The sequence below is a fragment of the Bos mutus genome, chromosome 2 (genome assembly GCF_027580195.1).
Source record: "Bos mutus isolate GX-2022 chromosome 2, NWIPB_WYAK_1.1, whole genome shotgun sequence".
In the NCBI taxonomy this organism is placed as follows: Eukaryota; Metazoa; Chordata; class Mammalia; order Artiodactyla; family Bovidae; genus Bos; species Bos mutus.
Window position 1 is genome coordinate 32646386 of NC_091618.1, and position 22207 is coordinate 32668592.

Below are 22207 nucleotides of genomic sequence, written 5' to 3' on the forward strand. Positions count from 1 at the left end.
TTAAGACTTCATTTCAAATTCTCATATTGAAAAAATGTTTAACATATTTAAATACCTAGATTAACATTTTATTATGTCATTCTCCACTATTTTTGGGGTTTATCCATTAATGCTTATTCCTTTTGGGGAGAATTTTTTTTGTTGTTGATATTTTGTTCATTCTACAATGCTCCTAAATATTCTTAAAGTAACAAATCATTCACCTACTGTTTACATTTGTCCAAAGTTTTCATATCATCACTTTTCTTAAAATAGAAAAATGGTCCATTATTTATTGAAAACTTACTCTGTGTCAGAGCATATGGAGGCAAAGATAATAAAGTATAATCCTTCTCCTTAGGAAGTTTGCACACCCCACAATTAAAATACAGTATGATAAAATTTCCATCAGGTGGGATATGTGGAAACAAACAAACAAACCCAAGAGGTAAGCTTGACTTACCTCCCTTTGAGTAAGATGCTCAAGGATTGCTTCACAGATTATTTAAGCTGGTTCCTGATGGATGAGTAAGAATTTACCATAGAGAACAAGGCTATGCCTGGCAAAAGAAACAGGACCAGAGCACGGCCAATTCCACTGGAGGAATTATGAATAATTTGGGTGGCCCCATAGTAACTCTGCTGAAGGGCGAGGGGCAGGAAATATGGCTGGAGCAACAGGTTGTGGGGACTGCTGGTGAAAAGATCTTACAAGCTATGCTAAGGAGTTGGAAGTTGATTATGCTGGTGATAAGGACCTATCCCTAATAATTGAGCAGTATCTCAGCTGCCTTATGGGTTAATCCAATCCTTCTAGCCTGCTAAAAAATATATTCACAGAATTTTAAAGAATCAGCTCTGGAAGTTATACTGGGTTGGCCAAAATGTTCGTTCAAGTCTCTCATAAGATGGTACAGAACAACCTGAATGAACCTTTTGGCCAGCTCAGTGTGTTGGTATGATTCTTGCAAAAGGTAAGTACCACTGTAGACTTTATCCCTACAAATCTTTTCTCACATTTTACATACAAATATTATTCCTCACTTTGTGAACACCTTGTAGAAAACTACCCTGATACTGGTTTATTTATTTAAATGTGAATTTTATGTTGAATGTAGAAAATTTTAAATGGAAATAGTAACCACTCATGTGTGTATATGTTTGAGAAAGAGGGGGAAAGAGAGAGAAAGAGTTTCCTGGTTTGGCAATATATGTTTTGTGTTTCTCAGGGTGAGACTTCTTCCCTGTGTTATTGTTAGGACAAGCTCTCAAAATTTTGTGACAAAAGACTAAGAATTTTAATTTTATCCTATAGTTCTATGAAAGGAATTATCTGTCAAATAACCATGAAGATATTTTAAAAACTCTTCCTTTTCACAGATATTCTTCAACAGCTGTGCTTTAGAGAAGCATCAGAAAAGTACTCTCGAGAATGGTTGATTTTCTGTCTTGTTTGTTTATTCATGTGAATCTTAGTGAAATGTAGCAGGAGAGATCATTTATTTGTTCCACGTATTTTTTAGCATTGGAGAAGGAAATGGCAATCCACTCCAGTATTCTTGCCTGGAGAATCCCATCAATGAGGGAGCCTGGTGGGCTGTAGTCCATGGGGTTGTAAAGAGTAAGAAACGACTGAGTGACTGACACTTATTTTTAGCATTTAGTGTACAGCAGGCATTTGGTTAGGTGCTAACGGTGAGGTTTACAAAGATAAAGGGTGATTCGCTTTTTTATGGTGCTGACTTGATCTCTACCAGTCACTTCCTTCTCTGTCCTCACACCTTGAGCCTGCTTCATTCCTGTGGACTTGGCCCTGTATGCTTCCTCCAAGGACAGTGTTTGAGCCATTGACATCTATAGCCAGGACCAACCTGGAACAGAGTCCTTCCAGGAAGGCTGTAGGACTTCAACTGAAATTGCTTCTTGCCTGGCTTCCCATTCTTTCTCTTGCTTCCTCAACTTCCTACCAGTTTCTCCTTGGAACACCAGAAACAATTCATCACCTGAGACAGTTGCCATGTGCATCAGAGCTCTCCAGAGAAAGATAATCAATAGAAGATAGATAGATATACATATGTATGTACACATATATGTGTATGCAGTCAATTATTTTTATCCACAATCCACAGTAGTTATGTTCTGTTAAATTGCTGTGAATGCTGAATTAGCAAACTCTTTTTTTTGAATTACCGAACTCTTAACCGTGTGTCCTAGAGGAAGTACAAGGATGAGTTCCTGGGGTCACTGGTCCCAACATTTTCATCACCCGATCAATATGTAACTTTGTTTTATGTGTGTTTCTGTTTGAGGAAAATGTGTGTGTGTGTGTGTGAGAGAGAGAGAGAGAGAGAGACATACACAGACAGAGGGGAGATTCATTAACATTGAACTCACAGCCAACAGAACTGTAACTCATGCTTACTTATAAATAAATAAAGCTTACTTCGCAGGCTTCTCTCGCTTAGAAACATAGACAACGCTTCAGCTCTATGCTGGGGGCATTTTAAATGGCAAAATCAACAAAAATACAGAAAAAGTGACCCTAAATATAAGAAAGGGAAATTTGTTTACAGTATGAGAGCTGAAACAAAAAAGATTTGACGGTTTGACCCCAGAAGGAAATGTGCACACTGGACAACTCAAATTTTTTGCTATTACATGTGTGTCAATGAACAACTGCAAAGCACCACAAGTATTGGTTTTGGGGTTACAAATAAATTTTGGTAGACTGGCAAATTATCAACTACAGAATTCATGAATAATGAGGTGTATATATATATATATAGTTGACCCTCATTTTATATATATATATATATATATATATATATACACACATATCTCATATATATCAGTTCAGTTCAGTTCAGTCACTCAGTTATGACTGACTCTTTGTGACCCCATGAATTGCAGCATGCCAGGCCTCCCTGTCCAGCACCAAATCCTGGAGTTCACCCAAACTCATGTCCATCAAGTTGGTGATGCCATCCAGCCATCTCATCCTCTGTCGTCCCCTTCTTCTCCTGCCCCCAATTCCTGCCAGCATCAGAGTCTTTTCCAATGAGTCAACTCTTCCCATAAGGTAGCCAAAGTATTGGAATTTCAGCTTTAGCATCAGTCCTTCCAAAGAACACCTAGGACTGATCTCCTTTAGAATGGACTGATTGCATCTCCTTGCAGTCCAAGGGACTCTCAAGAGTCCTCTCCAACACCACAGTTCAAAAGCATCAATTCTTTGGCACTCAGCTTCCTTCACAGTCCAACTTTCACATCCATACATGACCACACGAAAAACCATAGCCTTGACTAGATGGACCTTTGTTGGCAAAGTAATGTCTCTGCTTTTGAATATGCTGTCTAGGTTGGTCATAACTTCCCTTCCAAGGGGTAAGCGTCTTTTAATTTCATGGCTGCAATCATGATCTACAGTGATTTTGGAGCCCCCAAAAACAAAGTCTGACACTGTTTCCACTGTTTCCCCATCTATTTCCCATGAAGTGACGGGACTAGATGCCATAATCTTCGTTTTCTGAATGTTGAGCTTTAAGCCAACTTTTTCACTCTCCTCTTTCTATTTCATCAAGAGTCTTTTTAGTTCCTCCTCACTTTCTGCCATAAGGGTGGTGTCATCTGCATATCTGAGGTGATTGATATTTCTCCCAGCAATCTTGATTCCAGCTTGTGCTTCTTCCAGCCCAATGTTTCTCATGATGTACTCTGCATATAAGTTAAATAAGCAGGGCGACAATATACAGCCTTGACATACTCCTTTTCCTATTTGGAACCAGTCTGTTGTTCCATGTCCAGTTCTAACTGTTGCTTCCTGACCAGGTTATAGGTTTCTCAAGAGGCAGGTCAGGTGGTCTGGTATTCCCATCTCTTTCAGAATTTTCCACAGTTTATTGTGATCCACACAGGCAAAGGCTTTGGCATAGTCAATAAAGCAGAAATAGATGTTTTTCTGGAACTCTCTTGCTGTTTCGATGATCCAGCGGATGTTGGCAATTTGATCTCTGGTTTCTCTGCCTTTTCTAAAACCGGCTTGAACACCTGGAATTTCATGGTTCACATATTGCTGAAGCCTGGCTTGCAGAATTTTGAGCATTACTTTACTGCATGTGAGATGAATGCAATTGTGCAGTAGTTTGAGCATTCTTTGGCATTGCCTTTCTTTGGGATTGGAATGAAAACCCACCATTTCCAGTCCTGTGGCCACTGCTGAGTTTTCCAAATTTGCTGGCATATTGAGTGCAGCACTTTCACAGCATCATCTTTCAGGATTTGAAATAGCTCAACTGGAATTCCATCACCCCCACTAGCTTTGTTTGTAGTGATGCTTCCTAAGGCCCACTTGACTTTACATTCCAGGATGTCTGGCTCTAGGTCAGTGATCACACCATCGTGATTATCTTGGCCGTGAAGATCTTTTTTGTGCAGTTCTTCTGTGTATTCTTGTCACTTCTTCTTAATATCTTCTGCTTCTGTTAGGTCCACACCATTTCCGTCCTTTACTGAGCCCATCCTTGCACGAAATGTTCCCTTGGTATCTCTAATTTTCTTGAAGAGATCTCTAGTCTTTCCCATTCTGTTGTTTTCCTTTATTTCTTTGCCTTGATCACTGAGGAAGGCTTTCTTATCTCCTTTCTATTCTTTGGAACTCTGCATTCAGATGCTTATATCTTTCTTTTTCTCCTTTGCTTTTCACTTCTCGTCTTTTCACAGCTATTTGTAAGGCCTCCCCAGACAGCCATTTTGTTTTTTTTGCATTTCTTTTCCATGGGGATGGTCTTGATCCCTGTCTCCTATACAATGTCACGAACCTCTGTCCATAGTTCATCAGGCACACCATCTATCAGATCTAGTCCCTTAAATCTATTTCTCACTTCCACTGTATAATCATAAGGAATTTGATTTAGGTCATACCTGAATGGTCTAGTGGTTTTCTTTACTTTCATCAATTTAAGTCTGATTTGGCAATAAGGAGTTCATGATCTGAGCCACAGTCAGCTCCCGGTCATGTTTTTGCTGACTGTATAGAGCTTCTCCATCTTTGGCTGCAAAAAATAGAATCAATCTGATTTTGGTGTTGACCATCTGGTAATGTCCATGTGTAGAGTCTTCTTTTGTGTTGTTGGAAGAGGGTGTTTGCTATGACCAGTGTATTTCCTTGGCAAAACTCTATTAGCCTTTGCCCTGCTTCATTCTGTATTCCAAGGCTGCCGGGAGCTGGCATATTGCATATTGAGTGCATATTGCATATTGCATATTGAATGCAGCACTTTCCACAGCATCATCTTTCAGGATCTGGAATAGCTCAACTAGAATTCTATCACTGCCGGGAACCAGCGTGAGGAACTCCGCCCATGGCAAAGGTCATGAGGAAGGAGGCTCGACATATGCAAAGGCAGGATCGAGCCTCAGGAATCCCCCTGGAAATTCTCGAGCATCAACCCCCAAAACCAGTCTGCCTACTTTTTGCTTTGTGCTCTCACCTACACCTCTGACTTTACGGGGGGCTGTCCCCCACTACCTCTCTCTGAAAAAAGAGTTAGCTTACAGCTCCAGTTAATAATTCCTGGGTGTGACAGTGTTTCAACCTACAAACTCCTTTGGAAATCCTCTAGCCTGCCTGAATAGGTTTTTCCAGCCACATGTGATTGTTCAGAGCCTCCCAGCTGTGAGAGGCAGGAGATGTTCTAAACTGTCTAAACACAGATTCCTTTGAGTAGTTAAAAGATTGATTAGAAATTGTATTGGTGAAGGGTTTTTCACTTCTTGGTCCAATGTTTGCTGCTAAGTTTCCATATCCCTTACCTGCTGTGTCCCTGGCAGTGTATTGATTAATATGATTGGTGTAAGTAGTAGTTTTAATGTTTGTAACCTTGGACCTTTGAGTTAATTCTTTTTCTTGTTGTAGCCCACCACACCTTTGCCCTATAGGAATGCAACTTTAATGCTTTTGGAGGGTGGCACCTGACTAGTCACCTTTAGAGAAAAATAAGTTTTCTGAAGAAAGGGTCTTAAAATGTTAACAGGCCTCTGGGCCAGAAGATCATGCAAATCACCTAAACTTTTGCATATGATAAGTTTGCAGGAAGAAAGCCTGGCTTACTGCATGACTCCACCCCTTCCCCCATTATCCTCTATGCATAACTTAAGGTATAAAAACTACTTTGGAAAATAAAGTGCGGGCCTTGTTCACCGAAACTTGGTCTCCCCATGTCGTTCTTTCTCTTACCTTCTGGCTGAATTATTCAGCCTCTTTTCTTCACTGAATTTTCCTACTGAGCTATCCTTATTTCAGCTGCTTTTCTCCGCTGAATTTCTTCACGGAGCTATCTTATTCTATTACTCTTTATATATTTGATTAATATTTAAATAAATAGGTTGCCGATGCCGTCTCTCCTTCGAATACCCTGGATCAGCCGGGGCTGGACCCCGGCACAAGGCCAAATTTTCCTGTTACTCCAGGTGTTTCTTGACTTCCTATTTTTGCATTCCAGTCCCCTATAATGAAAAGGACATCTTTTTTGGATGTTAGTTCTAAAAGGTCTTGTAGGTCTTCATAGAACCGTTCAACTTCAGCTTCTTCAGTGTTATTAGTTGGGGCATAGACTTGGATTACTGTGATATTGAATGGTTTGCCTTGGAATCGAACAGAGATCATTCTGTCATTTTTGAGATTGCATCCAAGTACTGCATTTTGGACTCTTTTGTTGACCGTGATGGCTACTCCATTGCTTCTAAGGGATTCCTGCCCACAGTAGTAGATATAATGGTCATCTGAGTTAAATTCACCCATTCCAGTCCATTTTAGTTCGCAGATTCCTAGAATGTCGACATTCACTCTTGCCATCTCCTGTTTGACTACTTCCAATTTGCCTTGATTCATGGACCTAACATTCCAGGTTCCTATGCAATATTGCTCTTTACAGCATCAGACCTTGTTTCTATCACCAATCATATCCACAACATCATATATATATATATATATATATATATATATATATGATATGTATTTGTTACCCATGCTGCTGCTGCTGCTAAGTTGCTTCAGTCGTGTCTGACTCAGTGCGACCTCATGGATGGCAGCCCACCAGGCTCCCCCGTCCCTGGGATTCTCCAGGCAAGAACACTGGAGTGGGTTGCCATTTCCTTCTCCAGTCCATGAAAGTGAAAAGTGAAAGTGAAATCGCTCAGTCGTATCTGAGTCAGCGACCCCAAGGACTGCAGCCCACCAGGCTCCTCCATCCATGGGATTTTCCAGGCAAGAGTACTGGAGTGGGGTGCCATCACCTTCTCCATATTACCCATACATGTTTTTATTTGTTATATATGTACAATATATGAATATATGTGTAATACCTATGTATATGTACATATGCATATACAGACTGGAAACTCAAACAGGAGTTAATGTTGCAGTCTTGAGGTGGAATTTCTTCCTTAGGAAACCTCAGTTTTGGCTCTTAAGGCCTCAACTGATGGTGTGAAGCTGACCTCCATATTGAAGCTACTCTCTTTATCTAAAGTCAGCTTGTAGATGTTATCTATAAAGTCAGATTGTAGATGTTATCTACATTCTCAAAATACCTTTACAGCAGCACATTGATTAGTGTTTGATTAAATAGTTGGGGTACTGTAGCTTAGTCAAGTTGACACAAAAACTAATCTTCACACCATGCAAACAACTTTAATCTAAAGTTGGTTTCTCCATTTAAAAAATATTTTTTTTTTACTCAGCCACCAGATATTTCCACTGGCTGTTACCCTGAAAGGTCTCTATCCTACCTCCTCCATGAGACTTTTCTTTCTTCTTGGAAGGACAGGATGACTAATATTTTGTTTCTTGGGTTTATGCTTCAGGGCATCACCTTTCATTTGAAAGAGTTAAGTCAATTGTTTTCTCACACTGATGTAAAAAATAATTCAATTTTTATATTGTTCTGTCTAGATGGGGGACCAGAAATAAAGGGTTAATGATAGATTTGAGATGGCTCTTGAAGACTGAACTCTCTAGGCAAGAATACTTAAGTGGGTTGCCAGGACCTCCTCCAGGGGATGTCCTGAGGCAGGGATCGAACCTGCATCTCTTAAGTCTCCTGCATTGGCAGGTGGATTCTTCACCACTAGCACCACCTTGTTCAGTCGCTCAGGCACTTGTGAGTCTTTGGGACCCCTGGACTACAGCATGCCAGGCTTCCCTGTCCTTCACTGTCTTCTAGAGTTGGCTCCAATTCAAGTCTATTGAGTTGATGATGCCATCCAACCATCTTATCCTCTGTTGTCCCCTTCTCCCCCTGCCCTCAACCTTTCCCAGCATCAGGGTCTTTTCCAGTGAGTTGGCTGTTCGCATCAGGCAACCAAAGTATTGGAGCTTCAGCTTCAGCATCAGTCCTTCCAATGAATATTCAAGGTTGATTTCCTTTAGAATTGGCTGGTTTGATCTCCTTGCTATCCAAGGGACTCTCAAGAGTCTTCTCTAGCACCATAGTCTGAAAAAATCAATTGTTCGGTGCTCAGCCTTCCTTATGGTCCAACTCTCATATCTGTACATGACTGCTGGAAAAACCATAGTTTTGACTAGACAGATCTTTGTTGACAAAGTAATGTCTCTGCTTTTAATATGCTGTCTAGGTTTGTCATAGCTTTTCTTCCAAGAAGCAAACATCATTTAATTTCATGGCCACAGTCACAGTCCACAGTGATTGTGGCACCCAAGAAAATAAAATCCATTGCTGTTTCCAGTTTTTTCCCCATCTGTTTTCCATGAAGTAATGGGACCACATGCCATGATTCTAGTTTTTTTAATGTTGAGTTTTAAGCTAGTTTTTTCACTCTCCTTTTTCACCTTCATCAAGAGGCTCTTTAGTTCCTCTTCACTTTCTGCTGTTAAGGTGGTATCATCTGCATATCTGAGGTTGTTGATTGTTTCTCCTGGCAATCTTGATTCCAGTTAGTGATTCATGCAGCCCTGTATTTCACATGATGTACTCTGCATATCAGAGAAGGTAATGGCACCCCACTCCAGTACTCTTGCCTGGAAAATCCCATGGATGGAGGATCCTGGTAGGCTGCAGTCCATGGGGTCACTAAGAGTTGGACATGACTGAGCGACTTCACTTTCACTTTTCACTTTCATGCATTGGAGAAGGAAATGGCAACCTACTCCAGTATTCTTGCCTGGAGAATCCCAGGGATGGCGGGGCCTGTTGGGCTGCCGTCTGTGGGGTTGCACAGAATTGGACACAACTGAAGTGACTTAGCAGCAGCAGCAACTCTGCATATAAGCCCAATACTATATGAAAGTTAAAGCTTTAATCGCTCAGTTGTGTCCAACTCTTTGCAACCCCATGGACTGTAGCCTGCCAGGCTCCCCTGTCAGTGGAAGTCTCCAGGCAAGAATATTGGAGTAGGTTGCTATGACCTCCTCCAGGGGATCTTCCTGACCCAGGGATCGAACCCATGTGTCTTATGTCTCCTGCACTGGCAGACAGATTCTTTACCACTAGTGCTGCCTAGGAAGCCCAATATTATGTGAAAGTGAAAGTGTTAGTCATTTAGTTGTGTCCCAGTCTTTGCAACGCCTTGGACTGAAGCCCTCCAGGCTTCTCTGTCCATGGGATTTCCCAGGCAAGAATACTGGAGTGAGTAGCCATTCCCTTCTCCGGGATATCTTCCCTATCCAGGGATTGAATCCAGGTCTCCTGAATTACAAGGCAGATTCCTTACCCTCTGAGCCACTAGAGAATCCCATGGACAGAGGGCCTGGTGGTCTGTGGTCCCAAGGGTTGCAAAGAGTTGGACACAACTGAAGTGACTTAGCATGCTTGAAGAATGAATATGATTGGAGGAGGCTGAGATAGACTGGGTATGATCCAAGGGAAGGGACAAGTGTGACTAAAAGTACAAGGGTGAGAAAAGTGCAGAGCATAATTATGGAAGAGAAATGGGTCTGGACTGGCTAGGCATTAAAACTCATGTGTGTGAGTGGTGGGAGCTGAAAAGGTAGGAATGGTCCGTACTGCAGAGATTCTTCAATGAAATGATGAGTGATGAGAAGTTAATTGTATAAACACAGCAGCACAAGCATCGTGTTTTTATTTTCATTTTCACCTACCCCTACCAGGGATCATCCCCCTTCTCCCTCCTTAAAGAATTCCCTGCATGGTCAGCCTTAAATTCTTTGAATGCAGGCTTCTGCTATGCTGCTGCTGCTGCTAAGTCACTTCAGTCATGTTCGACTCTGTGCAACCCCATAGACGGCAGCCCACCAGGCTCCTCTGTCCATGGGATTTTAGTGCAGGCTAAGGGTCTAGGAACCCAGGATGTAAAGGAAGAAAAAGATGGTAAAACTGAAAAAGAGGATTTGGGGGCTAGACATTTAATAAGTCACTAAAGATATTTACTCCACTTCTCACACCATTTGAGTGAAAAACTGGGAGAAACTCTTACAAGACAACGCCACCTGCAAATATGGCTGTGAGGGAAAATTGCAGTGGATTGAAGGGAAAAGCATTTGAAAATGTAAAAAACAGCCTTTTTCTCTCCATTTCAGAGAGTGACCCTGAAGAGAGCTGAGTGCATCCTCTATTCTATTCTGCAGCTTGTGAGATACCAAAATCACAAAGCACTGACTGAAAATGGCTGTTTCCTTTGTTCTCCCTGGTACAGCTAAGGGACTTGGGGAGGTATTTACAGGCAGTTCAAGTGCAAATGGATGTTGAGTAGTTCTCACTTTCTAGAAAAACACCTCAAACCAGTTGCCTCCAGGTGCATCCCAAATGGCGTGTTGATTGACTTGGTTCAGAAAGAAATTAGGGATGTAAGTGTGTTTGAGAAATTATTATCCAAATCACAACATCCTCTTCAGACAGTTGTTTGATTGAATACTGAAAAGAACATTAAAAATCTTCCAGCAAAAGCCTTTGCCTAAGTATTAAGCGATAAACTGGTATGAATTCTCTTCTTGCCCTCTGAGAAAAAGATCCTCCTTGCCTTTGATATTAATTCAGGTTGTTTGCATGTATAATTCAGACACATTTGTAGGTGGCCTTATATCAAAATGTCATGAGATCTCATATTTAGAATTACTAATACTTGAAGTGATGTAATGAGTATCAAAATTATTGGCCAAGACAGCTGTCACTAGTGTCTTAAAGCAGATGGGTATAGATACTCCGAAGTGAATATCCTCAGCCTAAAATGACAATAACAAAAATATTTTTCATGTGTGTATTAGTTAATCTTTTCAAAAAGTTTTTACTCTTATTGTCTTTTTTATGGAGACCTGAAGTTTCCCTTGATCAAAGATGTCTGCCTTATTAATTGATCAATTCTCTCCTTCAATAAAGGTCAGTTATGGTCAGACGCTAGAGATATGGGGGTGAACACAGCAGTCAAAAGACAGGGTGCTGTTTTTGTTTGAATTCCACTGTCGAGAGACAGACAGTACAAATTAAACAAATGTGTAAGGATGTTTCAGAACCTGAGTTTCAGTTCTCCCCTTCTATCATTAAATCTGCCATTGAAGATTAATTTCATTTAAAAAATCATCCATCATTTTAAATTATTGCTGTTTGATGGAGTTGCAGCAGTAATTCTGAAACATGCATGTGTGGAGTTAGGAAGAATATTTTCTGATGTTGACCTTTATAAACATCTAGTAAGTTGGACTTTCCTGTTCTCGCTCAAGGATGGTTAATGGATAATTCTGGAAAGATAATGCTGTTATTTTACCATTGCGTGAGTGGCCCTTTTATAATACTTTGTTCTTGAGATTTCTAGGGACTACAGAGCATGTATAGAAGTCCATAAACAACAACAAAAAATCTATATCGATCTGCAATGCATTAATTTGGTCAGTGAACCAAAATTATATATTGCAAACCTTTCTAAACAATGTCCTGTAACTAATAACTGTAGTTTTCTATACTCAACCAAGTGAAAAAAATCCATTATCAGTTTTTTTTTTGGACTGAGTCTGTCTTTCTCTCTCCCTCGCCTTTGTTGTTCAGCAGTCTCTCAAGAACTGCAAGATAAAGGCAAGAGGTCAGCATCTACAGGGCAGGGCCATCTCTGGCCTTAAGCCATTATTCCATTTGTTGGGACTTTGTCTGCACTCTTTCCAGGAACAGTACATAATTTTTTTTTTTTTTAGAAGAATGAATAAATGCATACCAAGAACTGAGATTGGGTTGCACAATGAATTTAACAGTTTGAGGTTAGAGGGCAAATCTTCTTAGAGCAAGCCATGCAGGAACCCACTTAATTGAAGAGGCTGCAATATACTCCTGTATGTAAACGTCACACCAAGTTCATGTTTCTGATTTGGTCTTTGTGCTGGTGTAACTTTTCAGCTACTAGAAGTGAGAGAGAGACTCAGCCTGTCTGAGAAATAATAATAGATTTTTTTCATTTGACTGAGTTCTGAAAATTACCAAATTATGGTTGCTAGCAACAGGACACTATTTAGAACAAATTGCATTTTAATGACATTTTCAAATACACACCCCACCCCCACCCCCGCCACTATATCATAGAGTGTTTGAACTGTACATTTTAGTCTATATTCCCTCTCCCATTTGGAAAGAATAGCAAATTGTACTTTTATAGGAACTAAAAAAAAAAAAAAAACAAACAAAAAACCCAAACCAAAAGCACTGCATTTGGCAACAAAAGATTAGGTTATACAATTTAATAATTCCGCAGCTTCTGGCAAGTCACTTCACATCTTTGGGCCATAGTTTTCTCATCTGTTAAACAATAGAGATCCTTCAATGATCTCTGAGCTGTTTCAATCTTACTAAGTTGAGCTATGCTATCCTCCCAGATTCTGTCTCCATCTGAAATCCACTTCCTCCTTGAAAATGAAAGTGTTAGTCATTCAGTCATGTCCAACTTTATGTGAACCCATAGACTGTAGCCCACCAGACTCCTCTGTCCATGAAAGTCTCCAGGCAAGGTTACTGGAGTGGGTTGCCTTCTCCAGGAGATCTCCCCTACCCAGGCATCGAACCTGGGTCTCTATCACTGCAGGTAGCTCTTTACCAACTGAGCCACCAAGGAAGCCCACTTCTTCTTCTTCCTTATCCTCTATGACAGTTGTCCTTCAGTGAGTTACAGCACTACCCATACTGTGAGAAGGGAGAAGACATATTAATTATTTGGCCTATTTCTGTGAATATATTGTGTTTATATATTTTTATTGAAAATTATTTTCATATGGAACAACTATATGAGAATGCTAGAGAAAATGCTAAGTTCATTTAAAATCAATCCCAAGCACATTTTATTTTTCTCACTGTCTCCACCTATTTGTTGCATGGAAAATTCTTTCTGTAATTACTTTCCAGAGACAGAAATCAATGAACAACTCCGAAATGATTTCTTAAAATAAATTAGAACTGATTCTCAAGTAAACAAATGCTTCCTTTTTTCATGACTGCACTCATGCCCAGCCTACATCACAGAGAATTCCCTTCTAATGATCTTTTCCTTGTACCCTGCCTGATACCATGTTTCTTAGATCTGCTTGTCCTTGGCTCATAACCAATTTTAAGCCTAAATTCTCCTACCTTTTCACCTAAATTCAGACTGCTGACCTCTAGGTGAATCTGTCAGTCTCTTAATTTTAAACAAATCTTGTAAAGCTGTACATATTTTTACATTTTTTAAATTCACTTTTTTTTTCATGTAGAGTTAAATTCTAATAGATTCATAGCCATAAACTAACACTATAATCAGGATACAGAACAATGCCGTGACACCAAAGATTTCCTTGAGCTGTCCCTTTGTTCTCAAACCCTTCCTTCAGTCCTAACCCTTGAAATTATGGATTTGTTTCTGCACAGTAAAGTATTGCATTTTCCAGAATGTCATATAATTGGAATAATATAGTATTAAGCTCATAATACATTTGAGATTCATTTCTTTTGGTTGGTGCATACCAAGAGTTCATCCCTTCTTATTGGTGAGAGGTATTCCGGAACATGGATGTGCCATGACTTGTTTGTCTGTATACTTGCTAAAAGAACATTTGGGTTACTTCTAATTTGGGGAATTATGAATATTAATTATAAATAATATGCTGTAAAATTCAGAAAAACATGTACTTTTGCTTTATTGACTATGCTAAAGCCTTTGACTGCGTGGATCACAACAAACTGGAAAATTCTTAAAGGGATGGGAATACCAGACCACCTACCTGCCTCCTGTGAAACCTGTTTGCATATCAAAAAGCAACAGTTAGAACCAGACATGGAACAATGGACTGGTTCCAAACTGGGAAAGGAGTACATCAAGGCTGTGTATTGTTACCCCGCTTGTTTAACTTATACGCAGAGTACATCATGCGAAATGCCGGGCTAGATGAAGCACAAGCTGGAGTCAAGATTGCTGGGAGAAATATCAATAACCTCAGATATGCAGATGACACCACCCTTATGAAGGTGAAAGAGCAGAGTGAAAAAGATGGCTTAAAACTCCACATTCGAAAAACAAAGATCATGGCATCCGATCCCATCACAAATAGTTGGGGGAACAATAGAAATAGTGACAGACTTTATTTTCTTGGGCTCCAAAATCACTGCAGATGGTGTCTGCAGCCATGAAACTAAAAGACCCTTGCTCCTTGGAAGAAAAGCTATGACAAATCTAGACAGTGTATTAAAAAGTGAAGACATCACTTTGCTGACAAAGGTCCATCTAGTCAAAGCTATGGATTTCCAGTAGTCATGTATGGATGTGAGAGTTGGACCATAAAGAAGGCTGAGTGCCAAAGAATTGATTCTTTTGAACTGTGGTGTTGGAGAAGATTCTTGAGAGTTCCTTGGACTGCAAGGAGATCAAACTAGTCAATCCTAAAGGAAATCAACCCTAAATATTCATTGGAAGGACTGATGCTGAAGCTCCAATAATTTGGCCACCTTATACAAGGAGCTGATTCATTAGAAAAGACCCTGATGCTGGGAAAGATTGAAGGCAGGAGGAGAAGGGGGTGACAGAGGATAAGATGGTTGGATGGCATCACCAACTCAATGACATGAGTTTGAGCAAGGTCCAGGAGATGGTGGTAGACAGGGAAACCTGGCATGCTGCAGTCCATGGGGTCACAAAGAGACTGACGTGACTGACTGACTGAACAACAACATAAAATTCATATACAGGTTTTTGTATGAATGTAAGTTTTTATTTCTCTCGAGTAAATATCTATGAATAGAATTGCTGGGTTGTGTGCTAAGTAGTATATGTTTAATTTTATTAGAAACTTTCAAACTTTTTTTTACAGAGTTGGCTATACTGTTTTGCATGTCTACCAGTGATAAGAGTTACAGAAACTCTTCTGATGATACTTAGTGTGAGCCAGGATTGGGGTTTTTTTTTTAGGCATCCTAACAGTTGTTTAGTGAGGTGTACCTTTTTTTAATGATAAGAACATCTTTTACAGTATGAAAAAAAATACTTACCAGTCCAGCTTGGTGTATATCACCAGTATCTGGAACAATCCCAAGGACCCTGACTGGGTATTTGACTTAAATCTCATCATTCAAAAGGATGTATAAAACAGACGCATCCCACAATAAAAATGGGCTCCAACAAAGATAAATTACATATCTTAAGCTATAGAAACCAAATGTACAGTAAATGTATAGCTTTAGACTAGCTTTCTTGTCCCTGTAGCCTAATATCAAGGATTCAGAACTGACTGAAAGCTCCTCAGATCACACCACTACACAATTTAGGGAATATTTAAGATAATAAAAGAGATATTTGTTTATAGCACAAGTTAAAATACAGACTGCCAAGTTTAGTATCAGATACATGGCACCTTTAGTTCTATTTTTTTAATTTATTTTTTAATTGAAAGATAATTGCTTTACAGAATTTTGTTGTTTGCTGTCAAATATGAATCAGCCATAGGTATACATACATCTCCTCCCTTTGAATCTCCCTTCCATCTCCCTCCCCACCCCACCTCCTTAAGTTGATACAGAGCCACTGTTTGAGTTTCCTGAGACATACAGCAAATTCCCGTTGGCTGTCTATTTTACATATGGTAATGTAAGTTTCCATGTTACTCTTTCCATACATCTCTTCCTCTCCTCCACTCTTAATAAGGATTATGTCTGCATTCTTCCTTGGAATTGTCCCCTTACCTACTATCTGTTGACTACACAGAACCCCTGGTCTTTGAAATGAGGGAGTCCTCACTTCAAATGTATCCCAGTTGCACATTGGAATAGCTAATATCTTCATCATGGCTTTTGTCCTCATCAGATCAGATCAGATCAGTCGTTCAGTCGTGTCCGACTCTTTGAGACCCCATGAATCGCAGCACGCCAGGCCTCCCTGTCCCTCACCAACTCCCAGAGTTCACTCAGACTCACGTCCATCGAGTCAATGATGCCATCCAGCCATCTCATCCTCTGTCGTCCCCTTCTCCTCCTGCCCCCAATCCCTCCCAGCATCAGAGTCTTTTCCAATGAGTCAACTCTTCACATGAGGTGACCAAAGTACTGGAGTTTCAGCTTTAGCATCATTCCTTCCAAAGAAATCCCAGGGCTGATCTCCTTCAGAATGGATTGGTTGGATCTCCTTGCAGTCTAAGGGACTCTCAAGAGTCTTCTCCAACACCACAGTTCAAAAGCATCAATTCTTCGGCGCTCGGCCTTCTTCACAGTCCAACTCTCACATTCATACATGACCACAGGAAAAACCATAGCCTTGACTAGACGAACCTTTGTTGGCAAAGTAATGTCTCTGCTTTTTAATATGCTGTCTAGGTTGGTCATAACTTTCCTTCCAAGGAGTAAGCGTCTTTTAATTTCATGGCTGCAGTCACCATCTGTAGTGATTTTGGAGCCCAGAAAAATAAAGTCTGACCCTGTTTCCACTGTTTCCCCATCTATTTCCCATGAAGTGGTGGGACCAGATGCCATGATCTTCGTTTTCTGAATGTTGAGCTTTAAGCCAACTTTTTCACTCTCCACTTTCACTTTCATCAAGAGGCTCTTGAGTTCTTCTTCACTTTCTGCCATAAGGGTGGTGTCATCTGCATATCTGAGGTGATTGATATTTCTCCCAGCAATCTTGATTCCAGCTTGTGTTTCTTCCAGTCCAGCGTTTCTCATGATGTACTCTGCATATAAGTTAAATAAACAGGGTGACAATATACAGCCTTGACGTACTCCTTTTCCTATTTGGAACCAGTCTGTTGTTCCATGTCCAGTTCTAACTGTTGCTTCCTGACCTGCATACAAATTTCTCAAGAGACAGGTCAAGTGGTCTATTCCCATTTGTTTCAGAATTTTCCACAATTTATTGTGATCCACACAGTCAAAGGCTTTGGCATAGTCAATAAAGCAGAAATAGATGTTTTTCTGGAACTCTCTTGCTTTTTCGATGATCCAGTGGATATTGGCAATTTGATCTCTGGTTCCTCTGCCTTTTCTAAAACCAGCTTGAGCATCAGGAAGTTCACGGTTCACATATTGCTGAAGTCTGGCTTGGAGAATTTTGAGCATTACTTTAGTAGCGTGTGAGATGAGTGCAACTGTGTGGTAGTTTGAGCATTCTTTGGCATTGCCTTTCTTTGGGATTGGAATGAAAACTGACCTTTTCTAGTCCTGTGACCACTGCTGAGTTTTCCAAATTTGCTGGCATATTGAGTGCAGCACTTTCACAGCATCATCTTTCAGGGTTTGAAATAGCTCAACTGGAATTCCATCACCTCCACTAGCTTTGTTTATAGTGATGCTTTCTAAGGCCCACTTGACTTCACATTCTAGGATGTGATCTAGGTCAGTGATCACACCATCATGATTATCTGGGTCGTGAAGATCTTTTTTGTACAGTTCTTCTGTGTATTCTTGCCATCTCTTCTTAATATCTTCTGCTTCTAGCATCTCCAAATCTTACTAACACCCTCAGTTAAGAAACTAGCTGGCACTCTTAGACTGCGCTATCTAGAGGCTGCTGATTGGAATCTGGTATAGCTAGGTTTGTGCTCAGTTGCTCAGTCGTGTCTGATACTTTGCAACATCATGGACTGTAGCCTTCCAGGCTCTTCTGTCCATGGGATTTTCCAGGGAAGAATATTGGAGTGGGTTGCCATTTCCTACTCCAGGGGGTCTTCCTGACCCTGGGATCAAACCCACGTCTCCTGTGGTCTCCTGTGTCTCCCTCATTAGCAGGCAGATTCTTTACTAGCTGAGCTACCAGGGAAGCCCCGTAACCTAGTTTATTAGAACCTGGGTTTGTCAGTGGCTCAGCGGTAAATAATCTGCCTGCAATGCGGGAGACCCCAGTTTGACTCCTAGGGTTAGGAAGATCCCCTGGAGAAGGGTTAGGCTACCCACTCCAGTATTCTTGGGCTTCCCTGGTGAGTCAGATGGTAAGGAATCTACCTGCAATGTGGGAGACCTGGGTTTGATCCCTGGGTTGAGAAGATCCCCTGGAGGAGGGCATGGCAACCCACTTCGGTATTCTTGCCTGGAGAAATCCCCATGGACAGAGAAGTGTGGCGGACTACAGTCCATGGGGTAGCAAAGAGTCGGACACAACTGAGTACTAAGCATAGCACATAGCTAAGTTACATCTTAGCTCAAGGTTGGGTTCTCAAGTTGGCAAGAAAGGAAAAACTACCAATTAGTTAGTTACTGTCAAAACTCCTTTTAGAATGATGCCAACTGGAGGCCACCAAAGCATCTTGCAGTTGGGACTGGCTCAGCCAGTTTTTCCTTGTGGTTTGGAATACATTGCTTTATCTTCTGTTGAGCACCAGATGAAGAAGTTGGCTTCTGTTTAGGGGCCATGTTGTAAGAAAACTATCTTCGGTGTCTGAGTAGCAGAATTCTATTTAGTGCATCTGATTCTCACACTATGAGAAGCTCAGAGGAGCTGAGATAAACTGAGAGAACAGATTCATGTTTTTGCTTTTACTTGTCTTGGGCATACACACTCAGCATATTGAGAGAGATGGCAGGTGGGATTTCTGGCTCCATCTTACTATTTTTCTGTCTTTCTTGCTACCTTTTGCCCACCTTCCCAAGGTATATAGTTGGATTTCCACACACAAAAAATGTTAATAGGTATTTGTAATGCTGCTTTTCTATGCTGGCAGTGTAGTAACTGGCTATTGTATTTTTTTTCCATTTCCCCACAATGAAATTGGAAAAAGTTGATGGATTTTACATATCTCTTAATGTCTAGTGGCAAATAATGTCCAGCTCTATTCCCACCCCGAGTGGTGCCCCCTGCAAGTTGCCACAGTTGATGAGCCTGCCCTCAGAACAGCCATACCCAGCACTGTTCTTAAACTAGTGAGAGACATTCTCTGCTGCTGCTTTAGCCTAAAGCTCTAGAGTTCCCCTCCCAAGGTCTATAAACGCTCAGGCAGATTATGGAGCTGGGCTCATTAAAATCTGGCTTTCAAGCAGTGGTGGTAACAGAATATGATGCTATCACTTCTATTTTCATTTTCTGAACTGACTGTGGCATTACTCACTGGAGACACACTGGACCTTTTGAACACGTTTTTCTGCAATTAACTTCACAGATGTAAAAGTGCCAAGAAGATTTTCAAAATACGGCAGAGCAAATTTCCAAATCTGGTTTAATAATACAAAATAACTGCTGTTTGTATGTAATAAACAACAGTATGTAAAAGAGGTAGACTTATAAATGCATTAAATAAACAAACTATTTTTAAAATAGGTAGAGAAAAATTTTTAAATTGTTAGCACTGAGCTTTACGTAAGTAGGCATTCATTAAATATTATTCCCTTTCATTTTCTTTCATTTTTAATCCTCCATATTTAGAAGACGGGTTTTTATAAAGGACTTTGATGACAGAAAGGGGGAAAACTGCTTGGGTAAGAAGGGTAGTCCTTGTATCACCCATTTCCTTGTTTATTCTGGGAAGGTCATGAGGCACAACAGAAATACTCTGAATCAGACAAACCTCTATTGACATCGAAGCTAGCTGTGTGACCTTAGGCAAACTATTAAATTTTCTGAGCATCAGCTTCTTATTCTTAGAATAAGAGAATATTCTGAATATTTAAGGCAGTGAATAATTACACTGCCTTGCAGAATCATTGTAACAGTTTAGGATGAGGTCACTGAATTTGTTTACTTTTCGTTCCAAGCAACCGTCTTAATAGTGTAGATTTTGTGGCAAGTGCATGGGCTCTGAACCTTTTTAGTGATTTCTCAGTGTAAGCCAGTGATTCTCGTTTACCTAACCATATTGTTTACCTTAGAAAATGAATACACCATTTTTGCAGATATAGGCATCCTGGCTACCAGAGTGGTGAGGTCTCATCTTAAATTATTATACCTCAACTCATGAGTGTGATTGAGTTTCACTCCTTCCAGAGATGAACCTGATTTTTATGTGCAGGTAAAATGAAGTTTTGAGCTTGCAAAGTCAGAGACTAGAAGCTGAAGTTTACATATTCCACATGGTGAGGAATTTTACCCTTGGAGACCTTGACAGAATGGGCAAACCTCTTTCCAGATTACTCTGCTTCTGTGTACCCATTAAAATTTAAATTTAATCGTTATTAAAGTAATGACTGGACATAATTTAAGAATAAAAAGTAGTACTTTACTTATAATGAAAAACTCTCAATTCCTGCTATTTCAACCACTTTCAACTCTTTAAGCTATTTCTTCTTCTTCCTTTCATTGTCTGGTGGTTTCTAATTGTTCTTGTAAAGAATACATTACTGGGAGCTCTGTTTCTAGACAGAGTTGGCCAGTTTGTGGACCCTGCCACAGAGTGATAGGATATGGGGCCTGGCTCTCACACTAGGATACTCTCGAAATAATTTCTGAAGGCTTTTCTTCTTTTGAAAATTTTAACTTTTATTTTATATACAAAGAGCTAGTATTATTTCTGTGTAAAGACTCTGCCTGCAGTGCAGGAGACCTGGGTTTGATCCTTGGGTTAGGAAGATCCCCTGGAGAAAGAAGTGGAAACCCACTCTGGTATTCTTGCCTGGAGAATCCCATAGACAGAGAAGCCTGGCAGGCTGCAGTCCATGAGGTCGCAAAGAACTGAACATGACTGAGCGACTGATGTGCTGAATGATCCATTCAAGGAAGTTCACTTGGTCCAACTTAATGAAGCCAATGTCATCACTGGCAGAAACACTGCTGACACATATTGAGGCCGTATTTCCAGATGAGATCGTGATAGTTTGAGCATACTTGGCAGGAGCAAGAACCCCGGCTGAATTCTCTCAGATGGCTCCAGTAGAGCTGCTGGTGACCCATGTTGCTTTCTCGGCTACAAGGAGATGAAAGGAATGAAGGCTGAAGTCTTTTCTTTTGGGTGGATCGATTTCTTCAGAAAGATAGTCTCCTATTTCCTACCTGATGATATAAAACTGGCTGCACACATTTTGCGAGTCCAGCAGGGGAAATGTGCTGGTGAAGGGAGTGGGTGGGGTGGGTGGGCAACAGATTTTTATTAGGGCTTGAGGTCAGAATCAGCCTACCAATGCAGGAGAGGTGGGTTCAATCCCTGGGTTGGGAAGATCCCCTGGAGAAGGAAATGGCAACCCACTCTAGTTTTCTTGCCTGGGAAATCCCATGGACAGAGGATCCTGGTGAGCTACAGTCCATGAGGTCCCAAAGAGTCAGATATGGCTGACTCAATAGCAAAAGTTATGAGCTCTTTGGAGAATGAGCTGGACCTTATTCATCTGGTATTCCTTGTGGCCCTGAGCTAGATGTCTTACACATCCTGACACAGAAATGTGTGAGCAGATTGGCTGGGCTATTTGTCTCATTGTTATTTGTTAGGAGCTGAGTGGAGTGTTTGCTTGATACTCCATGTATATTCCTTTGAAAACTGAGAGAGAATGGCTGGCCTTCCCAGCAGAGAAAGACTGCTCTTTGATCACAGTGAATACATTGCTGAGCTTCCAGCTATATGATAGAAAATAAAGGAGTCAGACACATATGTATAAAGTGCTTAAGATAGTTTTGGGTATAAGAACTATTATTATATTTATAGCTATCAATGAGTTGAAACAATTTATTAATTGAACAAATAATTCTTTTGAGCCTTCAGTTTTGCTAAAGTGGTCCTTAATTTGAGTAATAGACTATCCTCAGGTAGCATACATTCTAGGAGAGACACATGAAAAACTGATAAGCTATACTTAGATTCACAACAGCATCAAAAATAATAAAATACATAGGAATAAATTTAACCTAG

At 40.5% G+C, this 22207-nt stretch overlaps 1 protein-coding gene across 1 annotated transcript; it reads right to left on the minus strand.

Moving 5' to 3' along the window:
- Window positions 1–21120: 21120 nt before the first annotated feature.
- On the minus strand, window positions 21121–21258 carry LOC102282051 (small ribosomal subunit protein uS14). Its single transcript, XM_014482890.1, has one exon. It carries the CDS (start codon window positions 21256–21258, stop codon window positions 21121–21123), a length of 138 nt encoding a protein of 45 aa, XP_014338376.1.
- Window positions 21259–22207: the final 949 nt, after the last annotated feature.

Excerpts from the sequence above, each read along its gene's own strand:
- LOC102282051 (XM_014482890.1), bottom strand. The coding sequence starts at position 21,258 with ATGGGTCACCAGCAGCTCTACTGGAGCCATCTGAGAGAATTCAGCCGG.